We start from the raw sequence: 27,925 nt of genomic DNA on the forward strand, positions 1-27,925 counted from the left end.
GAAGTAGTGAACGAGAGTTTAGTTTTAATAACTCTGGCTGGCCTTGGATATTCTCTTTCCTTCTTTCACTTTTTAAGATGAGATGTAACTGATATATCCTTTATATCTTCATTTGGACTTTTTTTTTTTCTTTTTCTTTTTTTTTTTCGCTGCGCTGCATGGCATGTGGCATCTTAGTTCACCGACCAGGGATCGAACACTTGCCCCCTGCAGTGGAAGCGGGAGCCCTTACCACCGGACCGCCAGGGAATTCCCTGGACTTCTTTAATTACTAAGGTTGATTTATTTTTAAGCCATTTGTACCTTTTCTTAGAAATGTACATTTCTGTTGTTCACATTATTTTGGACTATAGCAAATACATTTTTTCTTTAAAAAAGAAAAAGGAAGGACTTCCCTGGCGGTCCAGTGGTTAAGACTCTGCACTCCCAATGCAGGGGGCATTGGTTCGATCCCTGGTCAGGGAACTAAGATCTTGCATGCCACCTGGCGTGGTCAAAAAAATTAATAAATAAATAAAAGAAAAAGGAACATTTTCAGTAATGGTCAGAATCAGGTAATCAGAAACTCCTAGTGCAGGGTTTTGCACCTCCTGTGTGATGATCACAAATTGAGGTTTAGATGTTCTGCTGAGATCTCTAGGCACAGTCACCTCAAATGTACACTACTCAATATTAAAGCCTCCTGATCCAAAATCTACTCCAAGTGTGGGCTGTAAACCTATGCCTATCTGCAAATTGTTACTTGAGGACACCAGTGCAGAAAACAAGAGTAAATATTAAGGAATGTTTAGAGCAATTTGACAAAGTAATGTTATATCAGATGAATCCATTATTTTTCAGTGGGGCTTGATTTTGTATGTTTTTAAATTTTAATTTCTAGTAATTTTTCAATTTTATCTTATAAGTATTTTGGTCCATGATTGGAGATTAAAACAACAAGCTAAACCTTCACCATAGACAGGTTGAGAAGCACTATTCTAAATGTTTTTCTTTTGACTCAGTGTATTAGTTTCTTATTGCTGCTATAAAAAATTACCACAAATTTAGTGTCTTAAAACAACACAAATTATTATCTTACAGTTCTGGAGGTTAAAAGTCTGAAACAGGTCTTAATGGGTTAAAATAAATGTATAGCTTAGAGCTGTGTTCTTTCTGGAGGCTCTAAGGGAGAATCTGTTTCCTTGCCTTTTCCAGCTTCTAGTGTATGTCTACGTTCCTTGGCTAGTGACCTCTTTTTCCATTTTCAAAGCCAGCAGAGTAACATCCTCAAATAGCTCTGACTCTGATCTCCTTTATCACTTGTAATTACTTTTGTGATTACATCACCTCAATAGAGGATAATCTTCCCATCTCAAGATCCTTAACTTAATTGAATTGATAAGGTCCCTTTGGCATATAAGGTAACATATTCACAGGTTTGGGGGTTTAGGATATGGACATCTATGGGGGGGGGTAGCTATTCAGCCAACTAGTTTTAGCCTCCAAAGCCACATTCTTAAATCCACCTTCAGAGAGCAATAGGGGTTCTTGGTTACACCAGACAGACTTGCTTTCCACAAATACACATGTCAGACCATGGTCCAAGTGGTAAGTAATTAAGTGATTAGGTTCTGGATGTAAACAAACAAATAAAGTCTCTGTTGATTTTCATGAATTTTACTGTCTTAGGTGCTACCCATCAAATCATCTAAAATCACTTTATCTATTTGCCCGTCTGGAAAAAGTTGACAAGTAATACCACAGAAAGATATCACATTACTACCATGTAACCCAAAGTCAAAGAGTTGTGAAACTCTATCAGAATTTACCACATTTTATCACCATTTTCAAGGGGTTTTGTGTGTGTATGTGTGTCAATTATTAAAGACAACGTTTTGTGTTTTATCAGCTACCACCGTTTGTTATCAGCAGCAAGACCTCTCTGCAGCACAGTTGGTAACCACACCATTCAAGTTCTTTCTGATAGAGCTACAGTCAGCTCTGTCCTTAGCATTGTTCTCTCCATTCATTGTGATTCCTTTCAGTTTGAAGTTTTTTCTTTTTCCAGGACCAGCAGCCCTATAATAAGGCAGTAACTATCAGCTGACGTTTAGATTTTGGGTTTTTTTTTTTTTTAAGCAATTTTCACAATTATGAACAATGCTGGAGTAGACCACCTTTTACACATCATTTCATATGTTTGACTTTAGTGTAAATGCCTAGAAGTAGGATTTTCACGGGAATACTTGCAGTTGTTTTATAAATCCTGTATAAGGCTAATATTTTGACATATAATCTAAAAGGTTCTTCTAGGGAATTCCTTGGCAGTCCACTGGTTAGGACTCTGCGCTTTCACTGCTGAGGGCTCAGGTTCAATCCCTGGTTGGGGAACTAAGATACCGCAAGCCACGTGGCTTGGTCAAAAAAATAATCAATCAATCAATTAATTAAAGAATTAAAAGATGTTCTTCTAAAAGGTTGTACAACTTACATCCTGTGGTGGGGGATATTAACTAGATGCAATGGTAGCCTCCAAATACACTACCAGTCATGCCATCCAAGAGGCTGTAGAAATGAAAGGCTCACAAACCAAATGAAGGTGCTCAAACGGCATTTCTCAAATCAATTTGAAACACAGTGAGAATCAAGGGAAAAGAGATGGAGTGGGTTAACATACTTAAAATGAGGTGTAAAGTAGAGTGGAAGGACCATGCTACCTGACGCCTGGGTTATTCAACGTTCGTGTCTTGTCTCTCACTGCCCCTCTCTGCCACATCAGCATTTTCCACTGATGTATATTTATGAGGACCAGAGTTGAGTTTTGAACAAGGGGGCACAGCAGATGCCTGGAACGTCATATACCTGCTCTGTCAGAGAGATACAGGAGCAAGTACATCTGCCCACAGCTATGATTGCCACTTAGCCTGCTAGGGCAGAGCACAAGTGGGAACAGGATGGAAACATAACGAGTGTCATCAATGGGTTACCAGTTGGGGGATGACATAGCTGTCAGCCTAGAGTTGGCGTGACTTCCATGCATACTTGATCTTTCCATCCCCTTCAACTATAAGTACCACTTTTGGTTTTTATTTTTCATTTTTTTTCTTTTTGGCCACACCGTGAGGCATGGGATCTTAGTTCCCTGACCAGGGATCAAACCCATGTCCCCTGCAGCGGAAGCGTGAAGTCCTAACCACTGGACTGCCAGGGAATTCCCTATAAGTACCACTTTTGTTTGTTCCATCATATATTCCATTTTTTCCATCATCTTTAATATGTCTTATAGGTTACTAACTTACTCATATTTAGTGTATCTAATGAATTCTGTGTCTCAGGAGCCTCTTACTTATGCATTAGGTATATTAACACTTCCAATGAGTGCTGTCCACATCTCATCAGCTACTATAAGTCATATACATATACTTAAGTTATATACTATATACTATTTATAAGTTGCTATCTGGTGATGAGTTTCATGACACAGTACCCCAAAATATGTCACCTTGGCCATATTGAATGTTGTAAGCTAAAGAAATTTGAGAAAAGAGCAGGGAATTTCCTGGTAGTACAGTGGTTAGGACTCCACACTCTCACTGCCAAGGGCCCGGGTTGAATCCCTGGCTGGGGAATTAAGATCCCACTAGCCGTGCAGAGCGGCCAAAACAAAAAAAGCTAAGGGCAGAAGCAGGAAGGTCACTGTGACCTTCCCCCACCCTTCTTCCCTGAAATAGGTCGTAAGACCCTCATGTTAGAAATGCCCTCTCTAGACCCAGAGGAGAGGGGCATCCTTATCTCCGATGACAAAGGAACACCCAGAAGAATCCTAACAGGCCTTGTTAAATTCCCCCCGTTTCCTATACTGACCTCATACTCCTTAACTTATCTTATTTCTACAGGACTGCCCTCAAACTTAGCATAAAAATACTCAGGTCTAACGGTTTCTTTGGGTCTTCATTTCCTTATGAAGACTCCCGTGTCACGTGAAACTTTTTTTTTTTTTTGGTCTCCTTGTGAGGCATGCAGGGATCCCCCATCCAGAGATCCAACCCGTGTCCCCTGCAGCAGAAGTGCAGAGTTCTAACTACTGGACCGCCAGGGAGTTCCCTCACATGAAACATTGATTTATAAATTTGTATGCTTTTCTCCTGTTAATCTGTCTTTGTCAGTTTAATTTTAAGACACAGCCAGAGACCATAAGAGTTTCAAGGAAAACTTTTCCTCCCCTATACTGTGCTTAAGACTCTTATCAGTTCTGTTTGTCTTTATTGTAATATGACACGTCAATATTCTCAAATAATACAGCACTTATTGCAGAGCCCTCTAACACTACACTAAGTACCATTTTTCCCCACCACACAAAATGTGTTTCACCAGTATTATTTTTGTTTTTCCTAATCCATTAGGGAGAAATGCATAATTGTTTTTACTTAATATACTGAACTTTTAACATAATTCACAATTTTTCATATGCTTCATGGCTATTTAAACTTCTTTTAGAAATATTTTTGCCCATTTTTCACTTGGATTATTCATCTGTTAAAATTTAAATTGAGGGGACTTCCCTGGTGGCACAGTGGTTCAGAATCTGCCTGCCAATGCAGGGGACACGGGTTCGAGTCCTAGTCTGGTAGGATCCCACATGCTGCAGAGCAACTAAGCCCGTGTGCCACAACTACTGAGTCCACGTGCCACGACTACTGAAGCCCGCGCGCCTAGAGCCCGTGCTCCACAACAAGAGAAGCCACTGCAATGAGAAGCCCGTGCACCACAAAGAAGAGGAGCCCCCGCTCACCGCAACTAGAGAAAGCCCGCGCACAGCAACAAAGACCCAATGCAGCCAAAAATAAATAAATTTATTTAAAAAATTTTTTTTTAAATTGAGGAACAATTAAAAGACTCTTTGCATCCCTATTGCTTATTCCAAGTCATCACTTAGCAATCTCCTTTCTCTTCAACCTCACCCATCTTCCCTCTTCACTGGATCCTTCCTAGCAGTATACAAACATGTGTTATTTTTCCCACCTTAAATCTTTTTTTTTTTGGCCGTGCCCCGAGGCTTGCAGGATTTCAGTTCCCCAACCAGGGGTTGAACCTGGGCCACAGCAATGAAAGCGCCAAATCCTAACCACTAGGCCACCACGGAACTCCCCCATCTTAAATTTTTTTAAAAAAAATATTTATTATTTATTTATTTTTGGCTGCATCGAGTTCTAGTTGCGGCATGCCTGCTTCTCTCTAGTTGTGCCCTGTGGGTTTTCTCTCCTCTAGTTGTGGCACGGGCTCCAGAGGGTGTGGGCTCTGTAGTTGCGGCACATGGGCTCTCCATCTGTGGCCCGAGTGCTCAGTAGTTGCTGTGCGTGGGCTTAGTTGCCCCACGGCACATGGGATCTTAGATCGAACCCACATCCCCTGCATTGTAAGGCGGAATCTTTACCACTGGACCACCAGGGAAGTCCCCCCAAGTCTTAAAATTTTTAAAGGGCTTTTAAAAAAGTTTTTTAACCTTATGTCCCACGTCACCCATTTATCCATTTCCTGCTCCCTTTTGCAGAAAACTTCTGGAAATAATTGATTACATCTGCTGTCTCCAATTCTTATTCTTTCATCCTACAGCACTGCCATTGTCCAGGTCACCAGTGACGTTCATATTGCCAAATCCCATACCTCGTTCTCAACCTTCATCTTATTTTACCCTCAACAGCGCTGACACAGCCCATTACTTCCACTTTCTACACCTTCTTGGCTCCCAGGAAAGCGCCCTCTCTCCGTTTACGGCCTATCTCACTGGTCACTCATTCTCAGGCCCCTTTTTGGTTCTTCTTACTAGTCTCTTAGATTTGGGGTGTCCCAAACCTCGGTCCTCAGATCTCTTTTCTTCCTAAGCACGTTCACTATCTTGGTGATCCCATCTAGTCTATGGCTTCAGGTACCGTTTATATGCTAAAGACTTCCAAATTTATACATCTAGCTCAGATCTTCTCTAAATCCTGGAACCATTACTTAGTTGTCTACTCATCTCCTCTTGTATATCCAAAAAAAATCTTATAAGTTTATATTGTCCAAAATCAGGACTTCCCTGGTGGCACAGTGGTTAAGAATCTGCCTGCCAAGGCAGGGGACACAAGTTCGAGCCCTGGTCTGGTAAGATCTCAGATGCCGCAGAGCAACTAAGCCCGTGCACCACAACTACTGATCCTGAGCTCTAGAGCCCGTGAGCCACAACTACTGAGCCCGAGAGCCACAACTACTCTAGAGCCCGTGCTCTGCGACAAGAGAAGACACCGCAATGAGAAGCCCGCGTACTGCAATGAAGAGTAGACCCCGCTCACCACAACTAGAGAAAGCCTGCGCGCAGCAATGAAGACCCAATGCAGCCAAAAATAAATAAATAAATTTATTTAAAAAAATAAAAAGAAAAGTTTATATTGTCCAAAATAGAATTTCTCATCTACATACCTTATCCTGCATCACCACCTGCAGGCTTGTCTACCTCAGCTAATGCCAACCCTGTTCTTCCAGTTCTTCAGGCTGAAGCCTTGGAATTATCCTTGACTCCTGTCTTTCCCTTCTACCTCATATTCAAGTCATCAGGAAATTCTATTGGTTCTATCTATAAAATATATTCAGAATCTGTCCTTCACTGCTACCACCCTAATCTGAGACACTATTATTTCTCACCTGAATTATGCCATAACCTTTAAAATGATCTCTGCTTCCAGCCTTGGCCCATCCTCATCCCCACCAATCTGTTCTCAACACATCAGTCCAATTCCTTTTTTTTTTTTTAAGCTGTGCAGCATGCGGGAACTTCCCCCATCAGGGATCAAACCCAAGCACCCCCTGCAGTGAAAGTGCAGAGTCTTTCCACCGGACCACGAGGGAAGTCCCAACAATGCTTTAAGAAGATCAGTTAGCTCATTCACTCATTTGCTCAAAACACTTCACTGGCTCTCTGTCTCACTCAGAGGAAAAGTCATTGTCAAGGAGATCATGTCAGTTACATCAGCTACTAATTTTGCCACTTGTTCACTCTGCTCCAACCAGACTGGTTTTGCTGCTACTCCAATCCTTCATGTACTTACTGTTCCCTCTGCTGGGGAAATTCTCGCTAGATATCCTCACCTCCTTCAAGTTTTTACACCTTCCTCACCCTCTCCTTAGAGCCTCTCCCTAACATGCTATCATTCTATTTTAATTTCTAACTTGTTCCTGTCTCCCACAACTTGCAGTCTCCTTTACCCTGTCCTATTTTGTCCATAGCATATATCTTCTAACATGCTAATAATTTCATTCATCTGTTGAACAAATGTTTGTGCAGGCATTGTCTTAAGCATTTGAAATATATAAGTGAACATATAAAAACCCCTGACCTTGGGACTTCCCTGGTGGCACAGTGGTTGGGACACGGGTTCGAGCCCTGGTCCGGGAGGATCCCACATGTTGTGGAGCAACTAGCCTGTGCGCCACAACTACTGAGCCTGTGCTCTAGAGCTCACAAGCCACAACAACTGAGCTCCCGCGTGCCACAACTACTGACGCCCACATGCCTAGAGCCTGTGCTCTGCAACAAAGACAAGCCACCGTTATGAGAGGCCCGCGCACCACAAGGAGGAGCGGCCCCCGCTTGCTGCAACTAGAGAAAGCCCACGCGCAACAACGAAGACCCAACACAGCCAAAAATAAATAAATACATAAATAAATAAATGTATAAATAAATAAATACATAAATAAATAATACTTAAAAAAAAAAAAACACCCTGACCTCAAACTTACATTCTATTGGGGTAAGACAGTCAGTACACAATAAATATAATAAATAAATAAATATTATTTGTTGAATAAAGAAACAGATATCTTTGGGCACTTATCTGAGTACTTCTATAGAAAAATTGTTAGGAACGGAATTGTTGGGTCAAAGAATATGCACATGTTAAGGTTTTTTACAATATGGCCAAATTCTTAATCAATAGTCAACAGGAAAAGATTGGTCTAGTACACTTATGTATATACACACATATGCATATGTTCATATGTAAATATTTGTCATATGACTACCAACTGTCTTTTCTGATCTGACCTATAACTTAATTTGAGAACATCTTTCTTTTTTTTTTTTTATAAATTTACTTATTTATTTATTTTTGGCTGCTTTGGGTCTTTGTTGTTGCGCGTGGGCTTTCTCTAGTTGCGGCGAGCGGGGGCTACTCTTTGTTGCGGTGTGCGGGCTTCTCATTGCGGTGGCTTCTCTTGTTTGCGGAGAACAACGGGCTCTAGGCGCGCGGGCTTCAGTAGTTGTGGCTCACGGGCTCTAGAGCACAGGCTCAATAGTTGTGGTGCACGGGCTTTGTTGCTCCGCGGCATGTGGGAATCTTCCCAGACCAGGGCTCGAACCCGTGTCCCCCGCATTGGCAGGCAGATTCTGAATCACTGCGCCACCAGGGAAGTCCCCATGTCTTTCTTTTATATTTTATAAAATGATAGTGAGCGTAAGTGGTGGTTTTTTTTCATTAATGTTCTTACTGGGAAAAAATATTTGGAATTTTTTGGGGGGAGGGAAATGGGAGACGAAGTTTTTTTTATTCAGAGTCTGACAGCCACTGACTTAGAATACTTGGTGTTATCAATGTTTCTCTTTCATAATTAAAATGGATTTGAAGAATTAAGATTTCTTAATCTTATCAAGGAAATTGCTACCTTTAATCTATAAATTATATTACTCAGATTTCCATACTCAGAATAGCTTACCTCAAAGTATTAGGCATTTGTAAAAACTAATCTAGGGGGACTTCCCTGGCAGTCCAGTGGTTAGGACTCCGGGCTTCCACTGCAGGGGGCACGGTTTCAATCTCTGGTCAGGGAACTAAGATCCCGCATGCTGCCTGGCTCGGCCAATAAATAAATAAATTAAATTAAATAAGAAAAAAAAACTAATCTAGGAATAAAAATAAATATAAGCACATAGCAATAGTCAATTACATATTTAGACAGGGTAAATCTAATTATAAAATTAAAAAAAATTTTAAAACAGAGTTGAATAACTTTGTAAATTAAAATTAGGTGAAAGAAAATAATATTACTTATAAAACCTTATACTTAATATTTTGTAAATTATGATTAAGAAACACGTTCTTGTTTGGCAGTTTAAAATTTAAGTAAATGTTCATGAACAATTTCTCTTCTGGATAACAGATTTATGAATCTTTTTGTTTTCTCCAAAGGCAACGAAAATAAAATATTAATGCTTAAATGTCTAAATCGTCTATCTTATCTAAAAGACTGCCCTTAATATCTGGGCTTCAGGAAAGAAAACAAGAACTAATTCTCCATTCCTCCAAGGCTATAAATTTGCAGTTGAAAAGGATTGGCAGGGTCATTTTTATCACCTTGGATAACAGTGTTTCTTAAGCCTTGCATTCTTAGATAACAAATTCTTAAAAGTGTTCTTGCCTAGAGGGTCAGAAGACAATAGAAAAGATGTTGCTCATGACCTTTACTTTTAGGATTAACTTCTTTGACCTCTTTTGGGATTTAGGAACACCACGTTTATCTTTGCTGTTTCAAAATTAGAGGGAGAATTTACAAGTTTTAAGGGAGAGGAAAAAAGAACAAAAATCAAAAAAACTTGAAAACTAATGTATCCATTCTTTTTGAATACTCTGACTTTTCATATATGAGTATGAAATATACATGCCCATGTGACTTCAGAATGAATGAATGATTAAACAGATATTATGATGCACCATCTTTGCTCCAGGCAATGCACTTGGTTGGTGCTTTTCAAGCTTTGTCTTGACTCATTAATGACGAGTGAGGTAAATTGTGTGTCTCCAGGAGCATTTAAAAAAACAAAAAAACCCCAACTGTGTAGAAAATACCAGAATGCGTTGTGCAATAGCTGATAATTCTTTCCTGAAACTTTTTAGCTATTAATATTTATCTGGACATGTTACTGGGTGTATTTCCTAATGTGGGTCCCAGGCAAGACAAAGTAAATGCTACCACACTAATGACACTCTTGAACAACAGAGGTTCCCCTTTCTTTCACGGAGTTTACATTCTGGTCAGGTGACTGATAAGAAAACCAACAATGACACTGTGATAGGGTAAGTCCAAATCCTGAGGCAGCAATGTGAATAAGACATTTGACCTAGAACTAAGGGATCAGGGCTGCTCCCTGGAAAAATGACATTTCAGTGAAGACCACAGGAGTGACTAAAACGTGGACTTTGAAGACAGACTGCCTGGCTCCTACCCGGGCTCCACCACGGTTGCCCACGTGGCTCTGTGCAAGTTACTTTTAAGCTCTGTGCCTTAATTTCCCTACCTGTAAAAGAAAAAAATGAAGGTACCTACCCCATAGGGTTGTTCGGATTAACTGGCATAATGAAGGTAAAATGCTCGGTCTGACACATCCTTAATATTTGCTGTTACCATCACAGGAGTTGGGGGAGGGTTGGGCATAGAGGGAGAGGGGGGCACATGCTCCCTCATGTGGGGCCTGTAGGCACACAGGAATTGGGATGAGGTTGAGAATAGAGCAGAGCATAAGCAAAACCCTGAGAGAATGATAAGGTGGAGAAGTAAAATATGGGCTAGAACATGAAAGGCCTTGTAAATTGTATGGAAATTTAGATTTTAATCTGTGGACAACTGGGGGGCTTTGAAGAGTTTTAAGTGGACTGACCTTATGTGGCCAGGATCTGTGTAATAGCACACAGTAGGTTTTGTACATATTTTTTCAAAGGTGTCCTCTCTGGACTGTTGAATTTTTTCTTTTTTCTTTTTTTTTTTGGCCATACCGCATGGCAGGCATGTGGGATCTTAGTTCCCCAACCAGGGATCAAACCTGTGCCCCCTGCATTGGAAAGCAGAGTCTTAACCACTGGACTGCCAGGGAAGTCCCAGTTGTCTATATTATATATAGTAGTGCGTGTATGTTCAGCTCAAGCTCCTGATTTATTCCTCCTAAACTAAATAAACTCTTACAATTTTTAATACTTAGTTTACTTTTTTTCACAATAAACTACTGAGCCCGCGCGCCTAGAGCCCGTGCTCCACAACAAGAGAAGCCACCGCAATGAGAAGCCCACGCAACGCAATGAAGAGTAGCCCCCGCTCACCCAACTAGAGAAAGCCTGTGCTCAGCAACAAAGACCCAACATAGCCAAAAATAAATTAATTAAAAAAAAATGTGAATGGGCCAAACTCATTTATTGAGACAGACTATTAAAATCTGACAAAAGCAAATACTTTAGTTTAAAAAAAATTTTATACAATTTTTTAAAGTTACTTTCTATTTATAGTTATTACAAAATATTGGCTATATTCCTCATGTTGTATAATACATCCTTGAGCCTATCCTATACCCAATAGTTTGTACCTCCCACTAGTTTACCTTTTAACAGAACAAAATACAAGGAAAAACTGACTTTCCTTTTTTTTTTTTTTCTGACTTTCCTTTGGGTAAAAGAGAAACCTGAAAAATGTGGTGTTGTGGAAACCAATGTCTTAAGAAAGGCTTTTGAACAGGGTCAGATATTCCTGAGACAGACACACACACAGTTATTATGAGGACTACAAGGCTAAGAGGCTAAGAGGAAAAAGCACTAAAAATCTATTTGACCCCACACAACACTAACAATTCTAATACAAACATACTAGCACTATTCGAAAAGTATATAAAATTCCTAACAAAGGTAAAAGCAGCTTGACGAAAGAGAACTTAGAGAGGGCTGAAACTGCTGACTTTACATAGAGGATAAAATGCAAAAGTCAAACTACCAAGAGCTGGAACCTGGAGGGAATAGGCATTACATACTTTGCTATTGGATGCTTTTACTCAGTGGTGCAAAACATTATTATGTTAGCAAAAAACTGTATATGAAGCAACAATGATTTATATTTTAGTCTGACACCACTCCCTTATTTGTTATTTACATATGAGCTTATCTTCCTTTATTTATTTTTTTTGTGGCTTTTATTCAAACCTTTTTAATAGACTTTAGTTTTTATTTTTATTTTTTGGCCACACCACGCGGCATGTGGGATGTTAGTTCTCCAACCAGGGATCGAACCTATGCCCCCTGCAGTGGAAGTGTGGAGTCTTAACTACTGGACTGCCAGGGAAGTCCTTAGACTTTATTTTTTAGAACTGCTTTAGAGTTACAGAAAAATTGAGAGGATAATACAGAATTTGCATATGCCCCACATCAAATTTCCCCTACTATTATCTTAAATTAGTCTGATACATTTATTAACATTAATAGACCAATATCAGTACATTATTATTAAATAAAGTCACAGTTTATTTAGATTCCCTTAGTTTTTAACCTATGTCTTTTTTTTCTGTTGCAGGATCCCATGAAGGATATCACGTTACACAGAGTTGTCATGTCTCCTTTGGCTTCTCTTGGCCATGGCAACTTCTCAGACTTTTCTTCTTTTTAATGACCTTGACAATTTTGAGGAGTCCTGTGGAGGTATTTTGTCGGATGCTGCATTATTGGAATTTGTCTTCATTTTTCTCATAATGAGACAAGGGTTACAGGTTATTGAAAGGAAGCCAACAGAAGTAAAGTGTCATTTTCATCATATCATATCAAAGGTACATACCACTGGGACTTCCCTGGTGGTCCAGCGGTTAAGAATCTGTCTTCCAGTGCAGGGGATGCAGGTTCGATCCCTGGTCAGGGAACTAAGATCCCACATGCTGCCGAACAACTAAGCCCGTGCGCCACAACTACTGAGCCTGTGCTCTAGAGCTCCTGAGCCACAACTACTGAAGCCCGCGTGCCACAACTACTGAAGCCCATGTGCCTAGAGCCCGTGCTCTGCAACAAGAGAAGTCATCACAATGAGAAGCCCGCGCAGCGCAACAAAGAGTAGCCCCCACTTGCCACAACTAGAGAAAGCTCGCGTGCAGCAACGAAGACCCAACTCAGCCAAAATAAATAAATAAATAAAATAAAATTTAAAAATATATAAAATTTTAAAAAGGGTACATACCATCATCAAGATTGATCACTGTTGATGCTGGCCTTGATCACCTGGCTGAGGTAGTGTTTGTTAAGTTTCTCACTGAAAAGTTACTCCCTTTTTCCTGCTTCCCATACTATACACTTTGAAATGAAGTCATTATGTGCAGCCCAAACATAAGGAGTATGGACTTAAGTTTCATCCTCCTCGAGGGAGAAGAATCTACATAAATTATTTGGAAATCTTCTGCGTGGGAGGTTTGTCTCTTCTCCTCCGTTTATGAATTTACTCAATCACTGATTTATATCTTTATAGACTCATGGATATTTATTTTATACTTTGATATTTATTTTACTTTTTAATTTTTTAACCACTTTTTTTAATTTTTAAAATTATTTATTTGTGTATGTATTTATTTATTAATTTGGCCTTGCCACATGGCATGCAGGACCTTAGTTCCCCAGCCAGGGATTGAACCCGCACCCTCAGCAGTGAAAGCTCAGAGTCCTAACCACTGAACCACCAAGGAACTCCCTTTGATATTTATTTTGCAATCCAATACTACTTATTTATTGTTGATCAGATTGTTCCACCTCTTTCAGTTGGGTCCTGTACTCCTTTTACATACCTCTAGTGATGTGTGTGTTATGGATTTTTTTTTTTAACACTTCCTTACTTTCTGGCCCTACAAAGTTCTCTGAATTTATCCTGTACATTCCCTGCCCCAGTCCTAGAATCAGCCATTTCCCAAAGGAGCTCTGGTTCCTTTTACTGGAAAAGGGCACTAGAAACAAAGATCCAGGCACAAGGCATGATCATTTGTACTGGGGGAGGGGGGTAATGTTTTTTAGGCCCTCTCATCTGTCAGAGCAAACAAAATATGTGTTTATACTAACACATGTATGTATCCTCGCAGGATATTTGGTCCTTTCCAAAACATCCATTGAGACATTTGGTCCATGATTTGTTAAATAATACAAATATTTAACTTTGTTAAAATTTTACTTACATTATTTTTATTATAATTCATGATGCATTTTGGATTTCACATTTATTCTTGTTCCTCCTTGTCATTAAGTTTGGTATGATTACTCAAGTGGAAGAGCAATTGCTCTCAAGTATATATTGACCTGTTTATTGGCTTTATATTCATTATATCTGTTAACAATTTTAGTTACACAAATTTGATTTTGTCAGTATTACTGTGAAGTGGGTAGCAGTATTGGAGTGTGACCACCAATAACCTGGGTGATAACTGTTCATTGCTTTGCTGTTCATCTTTTAACATGTCAATAAATCTCCAGATTGAAGGATGACGTATTCCCATCAGCTCTTGAAATTTGCCATGCCAACCTTCCACCATGTTGTTTGTCCTGTGATCACTATTAAGTACTGATGTATAAACATTCCACCTTTCTGGTGGAAATCTTGGAGCTTCTGGACTTCTGCCTCTGTCCACCTTCCACAGACAAACACTCTCTCAACATAATCTATTAGGTCATTTAAATTTTCTTCCGCATGCTCCACAGTGTACTCAAAAGTTTAATTTAGGGACTTCCCTGGTGGCGCAGTGGTTAAGAATCTGCCTGCCAATGCAGGGGACACGGGTTCGAGCCCTGGTCTGGGAAGATCCCACATGCAGCGGAGCAACTAAGCCTGCGAGCCACAACTACTGAAGCCCACGTGCCTAGAGCCTGTGCTCCGCAACAAGGGAAGCCACCGCAGTGAGAAGCCCGCGCACCGCAACGAAGAGTAGCCCCCGCTCGCTGCAACTAGAGAAACCCCGCGCGCAGCAACGAAGACCAACGCAGCCAAAAATAAATTAATTAATTAAAAAAAAAAAAAAGAAAAAAGTTTAATTTATATCTTCCAAAGGCACAGATTGAAGTCCCAACAACATGGTGTACATTTATGGGTGTTACTTTCCATTGTCATATATCAATACTTGAGTGTCACAACCAAAGAAGATATTTCTTTTGGCCACAGTGATTATGAAAGTGAAACAAGCATCTTTTTACTTGTTCATTTGTTAGAAGTAATTGAATCTCGAATTCACTTTTGCAATCTCGAAATCCATCATGCACAATGAAGGGTTAATGTCAAGATTTCTTTTTCATGCAAATGCAAGTACTTTCTCATTTATACCTGTTAAGTGTCTTCTTACCTTTTCTTTTTGTTTTTTTTCACTCTCCCTCTTTTCATCTTTTCATTGTTAGTGCATGAATCAATGGCATAGGATAACCCGATACTACACTGTGCACAGTGAATTACTGAGTGAACTGTTTTGGTGTCATCTTGAAGGTGCCATCACTGAACAATGTGGTATTAGCACTGGAATATCAAATACTGTCACACATTGTGTAAATAAGAGTACTGTCATCATTTTGACAGACTCTCCTTCACAGCACCAGTTCATTTTACTCCTATCTCTGTTAAAGGAAGGGAAATGGTAACAAAAACTATTATAATGTAGCATTGGCTTTTCTTTTTGTGAGTATACTATTTCTGCCATATTCAGCTGAGAATTTTCAAATAAAGATGTCATATTGCCAAGCAACAGAAGAAGGGTAACTTTTTTCTTTTGTAGCTATCTGACTAATGGTTGCTGGTTTACTGGTAGGGAAAACCTTACTAATGTCTCATGGACATGAGTTTGGCTGGGCTGGATCAGCCAACAAGTAGGTTCCAGACAAGAGCATGGTAGTCCGTGCCTAATGGCAGGTAAGTATAGGAACCACACCCACTAAAACCTTTACAAATAGTGGCAGACAGTTCTTCCAGTCTACTGCCATCATACCTCCACAGGACATCCACTCAAGGGAAACACTGCCCATTAACCCTGAGCAATGAGATAACTGTAGGGGGGTTAATTAGATGCCCAGTTAATGAGATAATTGTAGGGGGGTTAATTAGATGCCCAGTTAATGAGATAATTGTAGGGGGGTTAATTAGATGCCCAGTATTCCTCTCTTGGTAGCTATTACACCTTACTTCTTTGTGATAGAAGAGCCACACCCATTCTTACGCCTCCCAAACTAATGAGATGCACGTAAAATGTCTACATCAATGCCTTTGCCGCTGTTTTACATAGTGGCTGGACCAAACTGCTCCTTTCAAATTCAGCCCTTATTGAATGACCCAGACACATCCAACCAAATGCCCAGTGACATACTAATGCACCACACACTGAGAGATCCCATCCTCAACTTGTCATTCTCTGTGCATTTCTCTATCTGTAAGACTCTTCCTTGGCACTCATAGTTAATATAATATAAATTCCACTCTTCTGCAAGACTTGAAACCCCACTCTTCTACCTAACCCCATGTGCCAGCTGGGTTACCAAGGCAAAAAGGGTTATTATTGGCAATACAGTTACACACAATTATTGGACTAATAAAACATGATTATGTATATATATTTTAATCCTGTAAACCAAAAGTATAAATAAAAGTTACGGGCTATTTGAACCCAGGTACATGTGTGAAGCATGGATGTTTTTGACAGGACCAAATGTCAAGGACCATTTGGCATGGACCACATGTCTCAATGGATGTTTTGCACAGGACCAAATATCTGCTAATCATATATATACATAAATTTTGAAATTAGGTTATTTTATGTCTTTTCAGTCTTTAGGGGTAGAAGATCAGAGGAAAAACAATGCTTGGTCCCTGGATTTCCTTTCTAAAAATCAGACACCAAGGCAGAATGTCACTTGAACAATTTGTACAGGGGCATATGGCACTGCTCTTATCTCTGACCAGGTTTTCAGAGTCCTCATTGGTTAACAGCCCCAATTGTTATGCAACGCAATACCTCCTAGCTCTATTTTCACTTCCCTTTTCCAAACGATCTTCTATTTCAAATTCCTAATATTTTATTTCAATTTATTGACAGTAGGGGAATTCCCTGGCAGTCCAGTGGTTAGGAGGCAGCATTTTCACTGCCGTGGGCCTGGGTTCGATCCCTGGTCAGGGAAATAGGGAAATAAGATCCCATAAGCCTCGTGGCATGGCCAAAAACAAAACAAAACAAAACAAAAACTCTGTGCAATTTATTGACACTAGAATTCTACAACACTTGCATTCCATGAGACCTAGTGCTTCTTTCTGGGGCCAGTAAATAAAATGGAATAAAAGCTAATTGAAATCAGAAAGGCATTCAAACTATATAGCTGGCTTATAAAATGGGGATAATGATGGAGGAAAGACAGAGCTGCAGGGAAAAAGACAACTGGCATCATGGAAACTGTTATGGGGGAGTTAAAAATCACTGGTGTTTAATCTACCCACTCTGTTCTCCTTCTGGTGGAGGGGATGGTTGGTGGGTACCAGCCCTGAGGCCCTCTGTCAGCATTTGCAAGGAGCAAAAGAGGCTGGTGGAAGAAGACAAAGTAAATAAGAACTATTAGGATAAACTGCATGGTCTAGAAGCCCCGCCCCTCTCTCAAATCAGAAACCTTCTTTAATAAGTGAACAAAGGGCTGAACTGGAGGTTCTTCTGGGGTAGACAAAGGAAAGACCACAATCCTGTCTCTGGATTCCCTTTCTCCTAAGGAGAAGCCAAGGCAGAAAGTCAGTGAAACAACAGGGACAAAGGCAAAGGCACTCCTTTGCTCTCTGGACTGAATTTCCAGAGCTGAAATGCAAAGTGGAAACTTAAGACAGTGCCCCACCAGCACTACCTACTGCACATTCCGTGGAAACTTATAAAGAAAGAAAACACGTCCTTCTGGAAATCTCATCCTTAAGCAAACCTGGGAATGCCAACAGTATTTGCTACTCTCTTCTGATAGGCCTAATTGACTTCATGTTTCCAGATACCTTCATTCAAACTGCGAAGTTTGGGAAATTGATCACCCATACTTCTCTCTTCCCCTCTGAACCCCAGCTGGTTGTCATATTGTAAAGTCATTAAATGTTTCCCACTAAACTGTTAAAAAATTGATAACAGAGGCAGGATTCTACCCCTGGGAGTATTTTTTTCTTTTTCTTTAAAAAAAATTTTTTTTTTAAATATAGTTGAGGGACGTCCCTGGTGATGCAGTGGTTGGGAGTCTGCCTGCCAGTGCAGGGGGCACGGGTTCGAGCCCTGGTCCTGGGGGAACCCACGTGCCGCGAAGCAGCTAAGCCCGTGCGCCACAATTACTGAGCCTGCGCTCTAGAGCCCACGTGCCACAACTACTGAGCCCGCGAGCCACAACTACTGAGGCCTGCGTGCCTAGAGGCCATGCTCCACAACGAGGGAGGCCACCGCACTGGGAGGCCCTTGCACTGCAGTGAAGGGTGGTCCCCGCTCACTGCAACTAGAGAAAGCCCGCTCCCAGCAACGAAGACCTAAGGCAGCCAAACCTAAATAAATAAATAAATAATTTTATTTTAAAAATATATAGTTGATTTACAACGTTGTGTTACTTTCAGGTGTACAGCAAAGTGATTCAGTTATAGGTATACATATTCTTTATTTTACATTCTCTTCCATTATAGGTCATTACAGCTATTGAGTAGAGTTCCCTGTGCTATACAATAGGTCCTTGTTGCTGATTTACTTTATAGATAGTAGTGTGTATATTTTAATCCGAAACCCCTAATTTATACGCCCCTGGGAGTATTGATTCTTCATTGCATAATTTCAAGAAATAAGTTGGATCCAGGGAAAGGCAGGCACCGGTAGGCGGTAGGGGCCAAGCAGAGGCAAAGCGAGGGGCAGTTCTGGGCCACAGTGTGTCGGGCTGCGGCCAATGGGGGCCCCATAGCGGCGCCGGTACCGGGGTGCCCACTGCACGCCCGCACCCCGCCCTGGGCCTCAGCGGCTGGGATCCAGGGCGGATGCCTTGGAAGACTGTGGGAACAGGCTTCCCTACACAGGGCGGGGGTGGAGAGCGAGCGCAAAGGGAGCCCAGGGACAGGGTAGGCCTGCGGTTGGAGGGACCCAGACCACGGGGGGCGGGGCGGCGTGGGGAACCCAACAGGGCCCGAGAGAGCGCAGTAATTCACTAACTGTGTGTCTGGGAGAGTTTTCCCAAACGGCAGCCCTGGACTCTCCCTTTACCAGGCCACACCTCTCTTTGGAATACATTTCACTACCCCACCCTATATTTCGGATTCACGATTTGTTGTCTGCTCCCTGTGGGCAAAAAGTTTATTCTTGCTGCGGCTCTCTGCCCCGCCTGAAACCAGCCGGGCACAGGTGCATGGGAGGAAAAAAAAAATCATTCAACTGGAGAGAAAAGGTGGGCTCAACAGATAAGAGAGAAAGTGGAGCCGAGATTATCATCTGTATCCATCCTAGAGGCAGATTCGAATTTTAAAAGTATTCAATACTGTCTCGGATCTGAAAGACTTTGCCCCTCCTCCCGCCTCTGGCAGATGAAGCCATTTCACTGTTTAACATTCCTAAAGGGCAAATTTGGTTATAAAGTCAATCTCACAGAGGTTAGTGAGAAGTTAAGAAGATTTCTAAATTCAGTTGAAGTTTTTTGGAGGTTTTTGTTTGTTTTTGTTTTGGCCACGGCTGAGCGGCGTGCGGGGACCTTAGTTTCCTGGACCAGGCATCGAACCCGCACCCCCTGCATTGGAAGCGAGGACTCTTAACCACTGGACCACTAGGGAAGTCCCTCAGCTGAAGTTTTAAACTTGTATTTTGTTCCTTTCTCCCAACCTGGACATTTTTTGAGGCAAAAAAGTTGATGCAAAACTGGTGCAGTCTCCCCAGTCCATCCTAGGTGGATTCTGAATGCCCCTTCCCAGAAATGAATGAGTCTGGAGACTCCAGGGTTCCATGCTAGTAAAGGATAAACTGAGGCATGTTAAAATGTTTAAGAATTTACCTGAGCAAAAACCGATTTGAATAGGGCTGCATCCAATCTAGCAGGTAGGAAGAAATTTCGCGGAGCTGTTTGGTTACAGCCAAAACGGAATGGGAACAAGGAACTTATACTAGGCAAGAAAGTGGGCTGGTTAGTACAAAGTTACATTCCTTTAGGGGGTGGCAGATCACCTAACTAGTGCTGATAAGGCAACTCCTGATTGACTGGTTTGAGATTTTATTTCCAGGAGAGCCAAAACTAATAGTCTCAGTTTGGTGACGTAGAGATTAGCCCAACAAATTCCATTTTGGACCTGTTGTCTTGTTTTTAACACTCTAAATCTGTTAGTTTACATTCCTTTTGCCTTGCTTTTTGCTGTGCATTTTAAATTTACTTTAAAAACTGAGTGATATGAGCTTTTAAATATGGTCTGTTAGCGTTTCCGTTTCAGAACCTTTGGAATAGCCTACCTGGTCATGTTCTTGTAATCAAGTTAATTTCCCACAAGACAAAGGCATCTATATGGGTGGAGATGTTTTTGACAAATTGAAAATGTTCTACACTTGCTCAATAATTTGGTTGAATACAGGATTCTAGGTTGGAAATCATTTTCCTTCAGAATTTGGAAGCTATGGCTCCCTTATCTTCCAGCATCCGGTATTGTTGAAGAATCTGAAGCCATCATATTTCCTGATCTTAGATTCTCATTTTCTTATATTTTCTCTTCTATTTTACATCTGCTTCTGGTTTTGCTTTACTTACTAAGGGAATAACTTTGATTTTATCTCCAGACCCTTCTTTTCTTGTTTCTGATATCAAATTTCTGAATTCCAGGTAGTCTTTTTTTTTTCTCTCTCTCTTGAGTTTTCCTTTTATTAAAAGAGCATCCTGTTTGTTTCAAAAATATATCTTCTCAGAAAAAAAAAGCATTATATGATTTTTTATCTCTGGAGAAATCAGTGATAGTTTTCATTATGAGTTCTTTTATAGTCTTTTTTCTAATTGCTTCATTCCACTTGGCTTTCTATCTCATATATCCTACTATAAAGATGTTAACTAAAATGGTGTTATAATTTTAAAACACGGATTGTGTTTTCTGAATGCTCAGCTTCTGTCAAGCTTAAGCAAAGAGAAACTCCACCATCATCTACATCCCATACCTCCCTTGAGCTCTGGTTCTCTCGCCTTTTTTCTTTTTCTTTTTTTTAAACTTTTTATTTTATATTAGAATATAGCTGATTAACAATGTTGTGATAGTTCCAGGTGCACAGCAAAGGGACTCAGCCATACATGTACGTGTATCCATTCTAACCCCAAACTCCCCTCCCATCCAGGCTGCCACATAACATTGAGCAGAGTTCCCTGTGCTATACCGTAGATCCTTGTTGGTTATCCATTTTAAATATAGCAGTGTCTCACCTTTTTCTTAAACCTGGATTTCTTGAGCGAGAGTCTATGTTGGCCCTTTTCACAATCTCACCTCTTAATTTTAAAACTCTTGCAATCTGATTTTTGCCCTCACTTCTCCAAGGGTTCTCTGAGACTGCTGTAGGAGAGGTCACCTGCCCCAAAGGGCATACAGCTGAGAGCAGAACCATAGGAGCAGAACCTGCAGTCAGGAGTGCCAGGAAGAGGTGCTGCTACAGTTTGAGCACAGGTGGAATCACTAGGGGGTGGGGAGCACTTGTTAAGACAAGGACGTCTGGGCCCCAGTCTTTAATTCACTAGGTCTGAGTTGGAGCTCAACCATCTCTAATCATATCTAACAAGTTACCAGGTGCCGCTGATGCTGCCTGCCGGCAGGGCACACCTTTGACAACCCCTTAAATAAAGTGTTGTGACCTGACACGTATCTATAGCTACTCCTCATCCCCTACAAAAATAGTTATTGATCCACACTTCAACTTTTGCTCTTTACTAAAAACAAACAAGATTGCTTTTGGTATTTCTTCAGAGTTTCCAGCTATGGGGGAGATAGGGAGGTTGCACATTGAATAGGAGACAGTAAAAAAGAAGAGTGGGGCTGCTGAGGACCTTCTCTCCCACCATCAGCAGTTAATGTTAGGGCACTTTGCCAGAATTCAATACCAGTTTATTTTGGGGGGTGGAGGAGGGGTGAGGGGGTAGCAATTTATAGATGTAGTTAATTTCAGTTGCTCACAAATCTTAAAGGCAATGAAATTGATAGTCTAGAAAACAAACTAAAATTACAGATCCAAAATACACATTCATAAAATACCAAGCTATTAAACTGTTTATAATGGATCCTTTATTTCTCCTCTCCTTTGCCTTACTAGCATCCAAAGGTTTAAGATGAGTCGGGCAAAGAAAACTAAGGAAACTTGCCATTAACTTAATTGGGAGTTAATTTGCAGTTGGAGGGAAACTGCCCTCTCCTCCCTGTACTAGAACACTTAAAGCCCAGTTCACAAACCAGTAGCCATCTCCAGAAGTAGAGTTGGGGGGAAAAAAAGGATTTTTAAGGCAACCTCAGGAAGACACAACCACAGAGGCTCTTTATAAAATTTCCAGCCTACTTGACAGAGGGCATGATTATTTTAATACAGAGCAGATGAAGAATTACCCTGTTAGTCCACTAATTGGACTACGCCCACCAACTTGCCTTTTCCTTTTACTCATTAGTCATTTACATTAAAATAGGCTGGCTGATTGCCTTCTCTGTAGTTTTTAAGAGGAAACACGACCTAGACTTTTAGGTTGGATTCTTCTCTCACCACAGTGTGTCAGCTTGGATTTTTCTCCCTCTTTCTTAGCTCTATAGTTCTTCCAGGCTACTTTGTAGCAATTTGAGTCTAAAGCATCACCTTCCACTGGAACCCAAAGGTCTAGGAGAAGCTTCAAGCTGTGACAAGCCTCCCAATGGATTCATCTGAGGTTAACCCAACCTGGACCCTGGAGTCTCCTCAAATGTCCATCGATGAAAATTCCCAGGCAATTCCAGGTAAGCCAGACTTGGGGGGGTTCAGAAAGGTAAGAGGCTGCCTTCCTTTCTGTTATACTGACTTCAGTCTTTTACAGAGAAATGCAGTTAAGTAAACCTCTTCAGAGCAGAGGAGAGCCAGGGAGTGTAGGGCCCTCCTCTAAAGAAAGAAAGAAAGGAGAGAGAGAGAGAAAGAGGAGAAGGAGAGAAAGAGAAAGAAAGAAGAAAGGCAGGACAAGGAGGAGAAAAGTGGGAGGGGTGTTGAGCTGCATTGTTTGCTTACTATGCTCAGGAATCTGTCAACCTTTTAAGGACATTTTCCGTGGAAGAGCAATCAGAGTTCCAGACGGCGGCTCACAGCGTCTTGTGCGATCAGTATTTGCACCAGCAATGTATTCCAATCAGGAATTGTAAAGGGAAAAGAATACAACCAACCTGGGCTTCCCTGGTGGCGCAGTGGTTGCGAATCTGCCTGCCAATACTAGGGGACACAGGTTCGAGTCCTGATTTGGGAAGATCCCATATGCCGCGGAGCAACTAGCCCCGTGAGCCGCAATTATTGAGCCTGCGCGTCTGGAGCCTGTGCTCCGCAACAAGAGAGGCCGCGATAGTGAGAGGGCCCGCGCACCGCGATGAAGAGCGGCCCCCGCTTGCCACAACTAGAGAAAGCCCTCGCGCAGGAACGAAGACCCAACACAGCCATAAATAAATAAATAATGAAAATTTAAAAAAAAACAAGCAACCTAAACTTCAATTTGACCTAAAGGTTTTCTTAATTTCACCAACATTTCTGGGATTGGCTTTCCAGCTGAATTTACGCTTTGGGAATGTTAATAAAGAGGGAAATGGCTTTTCAGAGGAAACTGAAGGAAGGGGCGGGTTTATAAAAGCCAGTGAGTGTGCTCTGTAATGTAAATAAGTAGTAGTAAGACTTAGGATGGAGGGCTTAGAAACCGTGCTCCAGGAATACTGCTAATTAGGTTCCCCGCCTTCCAGGGTTCTTCCCGAGGCGGAAGTCATCTCTCCTTGGAGCCGCACACGATCCCAGGCGTGGCCTCCCAGGCTTGGCCTCGCAGACCCACTCACTCATTTGAAATCTTATTACCCTGACCTCGGGCGGGGATGGGTGGTGTGGGGTGGCCGCAGATGACCTGGAGCCAACCAACACCCTCTGGGCAGCTAGGAAGTGGGTGGATCCTCGCTGGCATTATATTCTGCCCTCTGCCCCCGAGATCTACTAGACTGCCTCCCCTGCATCTTGAGGATAGAACCCTGGTCAAAGGGGAAAAAAAATTAATGAAGACAGTATATAATACGGCCAGTTTCTCCCATTCCTTGAATCTGCCTTAGTACCTGACAATTCCACAACTTGGAATCTTTATTTCCATGTGCACAAGTCCCTAGAAGTTGAATGGATCCTGACTCAATATTTAATACTCTCACGTACAGGGAAAATTAATGCTATCTGCCTTGTTGTATGAGATTAGTGTTTATGAAATTTACATGATTGTTCGGATGGGAAGAGGCAAGAGTGGGTGGGTTTTTTTGCTTTTGTTTTTGTTTTGGCCGCGCAGGGCAGCGGCGGGATCTTAGTTCCCCGACAGGGATGGAACTAGTGTCCCCTGCCCTGGGAGCGCAGAGCCTTCATCACTGGACCCCCCACCCCCACCCTGGGGAAGCCCCAAGAGTGAATGATTTCTCAAAATACTGCGTTTGAGTGGAAAGATCTAGCAGCATGAAAAAGCTGGGTAGAACTGATGAGGGTAACAGCCACTTTGACAAACTAGTTAAGGATAGGGGATTTGGGGAGAGGCTGTTATATTTGGGGTTTCTTTGTCTATTTCATAGATGTAGTTCATTTTCCAGAAAAAAAACCAGGTTTGTTTCTAATTGTTATAAAGGTGAACTGCTGAAACTTGTTATACTGAGACATTTTGACTTGCATTAATGCTTTATGTCCGTGCATTTATATCAAAAATCACACAAATGAAAATGGGAAAACTGTCAATACCTGGTTTCTATTCCATGTTTTTCCACTTGGAATCATACTTAGCACCTTTTGACCCCATGGGAAAACATCTACTATTCAGAACTACCCATAACGGGAAGAAACCACTTTTTTTTTTTTCTTTTGCCGCACCCCAGGGCATGTGGGATTTTAGTTCCCTGACCAGGGCTCTAACTGCGCCCCCTGCATTGGCAGCCCGGAGTCTTAACCACTGGACCGCCGGGGAAGTCCCATAAAGAAAACAACTTTTTATTTTGAGAGGAAAGTGTTTCCCATTATAGTGGATTCTTGGGATGCTCTCAAGGCATGCAGCACGCTAGTTCATGCCCGTGGTATCTAGGATCTTCACCCTGAGGAAACTTCCAGTGTCCATTGTTGAGCTGCTTAAGAGCAGACCTAGTGTGGGCAAGAGATAAGTGGCTTCTGGATATTGCAATTCGCATTAATGGATCTTAACTTTCTTTTTTTGTTTCAGTTGCCTCTCAACCTATGTCTGAAGTGTTAATAAAGAACCTCAGTAACTTGACGCTCAACCCTAGTATCAAACTGCCATTCATTCTGCCAGAATGTCTACCTCAACCAACTGGGCGGTTACTTGGTGAAAACATACCCTATAGGAGAGGGGTGAGGACCGTGTTAACGGATCGGAGAGATAAGATGGAGCGGCTGATTCAATCCATTAAAAAACGCTACAGCAAAGGAGTTCCTCGGGTGAGTTTCTGTGGCCTGGGTAGGCAGCAGTGCCCCACTCTAGGCGCTGGGGGGCGCTCACATAAATCAAGATGTAAATAGCGATGGGGGGGGGGCGGGGAGGATTCCCCGGTGGTCCGGTGGTTAAGACGCCAAGCGCCCGCTTCCACTGCAGGGGGCAAGGGTTCCATCCCTGGTGGGGGACCGCGGCCCCTCCCCAAAATTAAATAATATAAATAGAGATAAGCAGCAGCGGTCACTCATTCACTGTACTCATGAGGGCAGGGTGTGAATGACACTTAGGGTTTTAAGACGCCAACTCTTCTTATGTTAGATGGGTAGCATTAGTAATCCAAATTTTCCTTGATAGTTTGTAATATATGTATTTTTTTCTTTCCATGAAGTCTGACTCTGAAAGAGAACCGTGGCAGAATGATGTTGAGGTAACTAGAAGTTCCCTTACTATACAAGTGGGTGGGTATGTGGTTTGGGGAGGGAGGAGGAAAGGCAAATTGGCTTGGACTTTCTCAATCCTCAGAAACTCTGGAGCAATCAGTTCATATTTGTGCTTTTTTAAAAAATATATAAAGTCATATTTTTTGAGCAGTTTTAGGTCTCCAGCAAAATTAAGCAGAAAGGACATATACTTCCTGAACCCACACATTCATAGCCTCCTCTGCTGTCAACATCTTCCGGTTACGTGGTGTTACAGTGGTGAACCTACATTGACACATTATTATCACCTAAAGTCTGTAGTTTCCATGAAGGTTCACTCTTGATGTTGTGCTGGTACTTTTTCACCTGCTGTCACAAACATGATATTCAATACCATGTAGTAAGAGGGCAAACACCTGAGCACAGAGTGTCCAGCAGCTGGTTGAGTGTCTCACGTTTAAGGCATTCAGAGAACTGACACTAGGTATATGTTGATATATATGCATGTATGTGTGTGTGTGTGTGTGTGTGTATAATTTTCCTTTTAAATTGAAGTATAGTTGTTATACAATATTATAAATTACAGGTGTATGACAGAGTGATTCAGTTTTTAAAGGTTATACTTCATTTATAGTTGTACAGGAATATATTATTGACTGACAATCAGCAGCTGTTAGCATTACAAAATGGCAATCTGGTATTCTTTGGCAGCCATACATTTTGATCCATTTTTCCCAAAAGGTTTTTTGGTTTTGACCTTTTTTTTAGTGTTCCATATTCCAAAGTCTCTTCTAACAACCAACATTAGATTTGAGGGTTGTTAACGTCTCTTTGGTGTACAAGTAATTTATTATTTTAAATTGTTAACCAATTAATCCATTTCATTCTTTTTTCCAGACTCAGTCAAGAGGGCAAAGATTTAGATGTAGCTGTCGTTTTTGCCGGTTTCATAGAGATCCTTCTGAGGATAGTTATGAGAATTATTACAACAATAAGTATTACAGTAATTATGACACGGAGTCGAAGGAGCCATAAACCTTATTCTTGTACTATTTTTTCTTCCTGGTAATTTTAGGATCATTATGAAGCTTGGGAAAGATTGTGTACCAATATTTTGATAACCTATATTATAAGTTCTGTGATGTCTTTTTTTCTTGCATCTCTTTTCTACCTTAATACAGTAACTTATAAGGAATCTATGTAGCTTGCATTTGAATGACTTGAATATATTTTAGTTCCACTTTGTGAAACAAATTAACTTGTGTGGAAGGAAAGTGAAGAACACCACGTTGGGTGGCTTGGCCACAGCATTGTTAGAACAGCGTGTTGAATTGCAATAAAAATTTTTGATGTGCTGTTTTCAATTTTCAGTAGCAAATAAATGTGTTTATAGAGGATCTTATTAAAATTTGAGACTTATTTGAGTACCTTTAAAAAAAATACTTCTTATTTTAGACTTGTTTTTGCTGGCTATGTATTAAATGAATAATACTTATCCCCATCACATTCCCAGGGTGTAAATATCTGGCATTCTAATATTTTGTGATATTGTCCTGTTGGGAAGGAAGTTTATACATTTGGGTAAGGTTAGAAAACAAGGGCACAGATATTTGCACATATTAACCTCCTGGAAGAAGTTATCAGTTGGTCTTGGTTGGAGGGAATTGAAAGAATGATAGTGGTATATAATACTATGGGAAGATGCAGCCCCAATGGTGTTTTAGTTCAGTTATTTTCTTTCATAACCTAAGTGTACACAGACCTGGATTTATTTGTGGGATAAAAGAGATACATAAAACTCATCTTCTGCCCTCCAACTATCTTTTGTTCACTTTAAAAAGATATTAAAGAATTGGGTACATGGGACTTCCCTGGCGGTCCAGCGGTTAGGACTCCTGCGCTTTCACTGCCCAGGGCCTGGGTTCGATACCAGATTGGGGAACTAAGATCCCACAAGCTGCGTGGTGTGGCCAAAAAAAAGAGAATCCAGTTGCAAAGCAACTAGAGACCTGATGGTATTCAGAATGAAGTAGAAGCAGAAACAGCCCAAACCTGGAGGACTGTGCGAACAAATGGCAAAGAAGTTCA

The 27,925-nt window shown here is 41.2% G+C and overlaps 2 protein-coding genes and 1 pseudogene across 3 annotated transcripts in view; 2 read left to right on the top strand and 1 right to left on the bottom strand.

Moving 5' to 3' along the window:
• Positions 1–27,925, top strand: part of LOC309640845 (negative elongation factor C/D pseudogene) — a 187,413-nt pseudogene that overhangs the window by 104,375 nt on the left and 55,113 nt on the right. The gene's annotated exons all lie outside the window — the stretch shown is intronic.
• GDF3 (growth differentiation factor 3) overlaps positions 1–27,925 on the bottom strand; it is a 148,831-nt gene that overhangs the window by 13,984 nt on the left and 106,922 nt on the right. The gene's annotated exons all lie outside the window — the stretch shown is intronic.
• Positions 14,810–27,664, top strand: DPPA3 (developmental pluripotency associated 3). Its single transcript, XM_082420429.1, has 4 exons — positions 14,810–22,725; positions 25,188–25,423; positions 25,807–25,845; positions 26,735–27,664. Exons 1-4 carry the CDS (start codon positions 22,644–22,646, stop codon positions 26,870–26,872), a joined length of 495 nt encoding a protein of 164 aa, XP_082276555.1. The 5' UTR covers positions 14,810–22,643; the 3' UTR covers positions 26,873–27,664.

Source organism: Balaenoptera physalus (genome assembly GCF_965194825.1).
Source record: "Balaenoptera physalus genome assembly, chromosome: 13".
NCBI lineage: Eukaryota > Metazoa > Chordata > Mammalia > Artiodactyla > Balaenopteridae > Balaenoptera > Balaenoptera physalus.

What these genes read in the sequence shown, in the direction of transcription:
- DPPA3 (XM_082420429.1), top strand. Translation starts at nt 22,644, where the DNA reads ATGGATTCATCTGAGGTTAACCCAACCTGGACCCTGGAGTCTCCTCAA. An exon ending in AAATTCCCAGGCAATTCCAG is followed by an intron (nt 22,726 to 25,187) that starts GTAAGCCAGACT and finishes TTTTTGTTTCAG; the next exon opens with TTGCCTCTCAACCTATGTCT. An exon ending in ACAGCAAAGGAGTTCCTCGG is followed by an intron (nt 25,424 to 25,806) that starts GTGAGTTTCTGT and finishes CTTTCCATGAAG; the next exon opens with TCTGACTCTGAAAGAGAACC.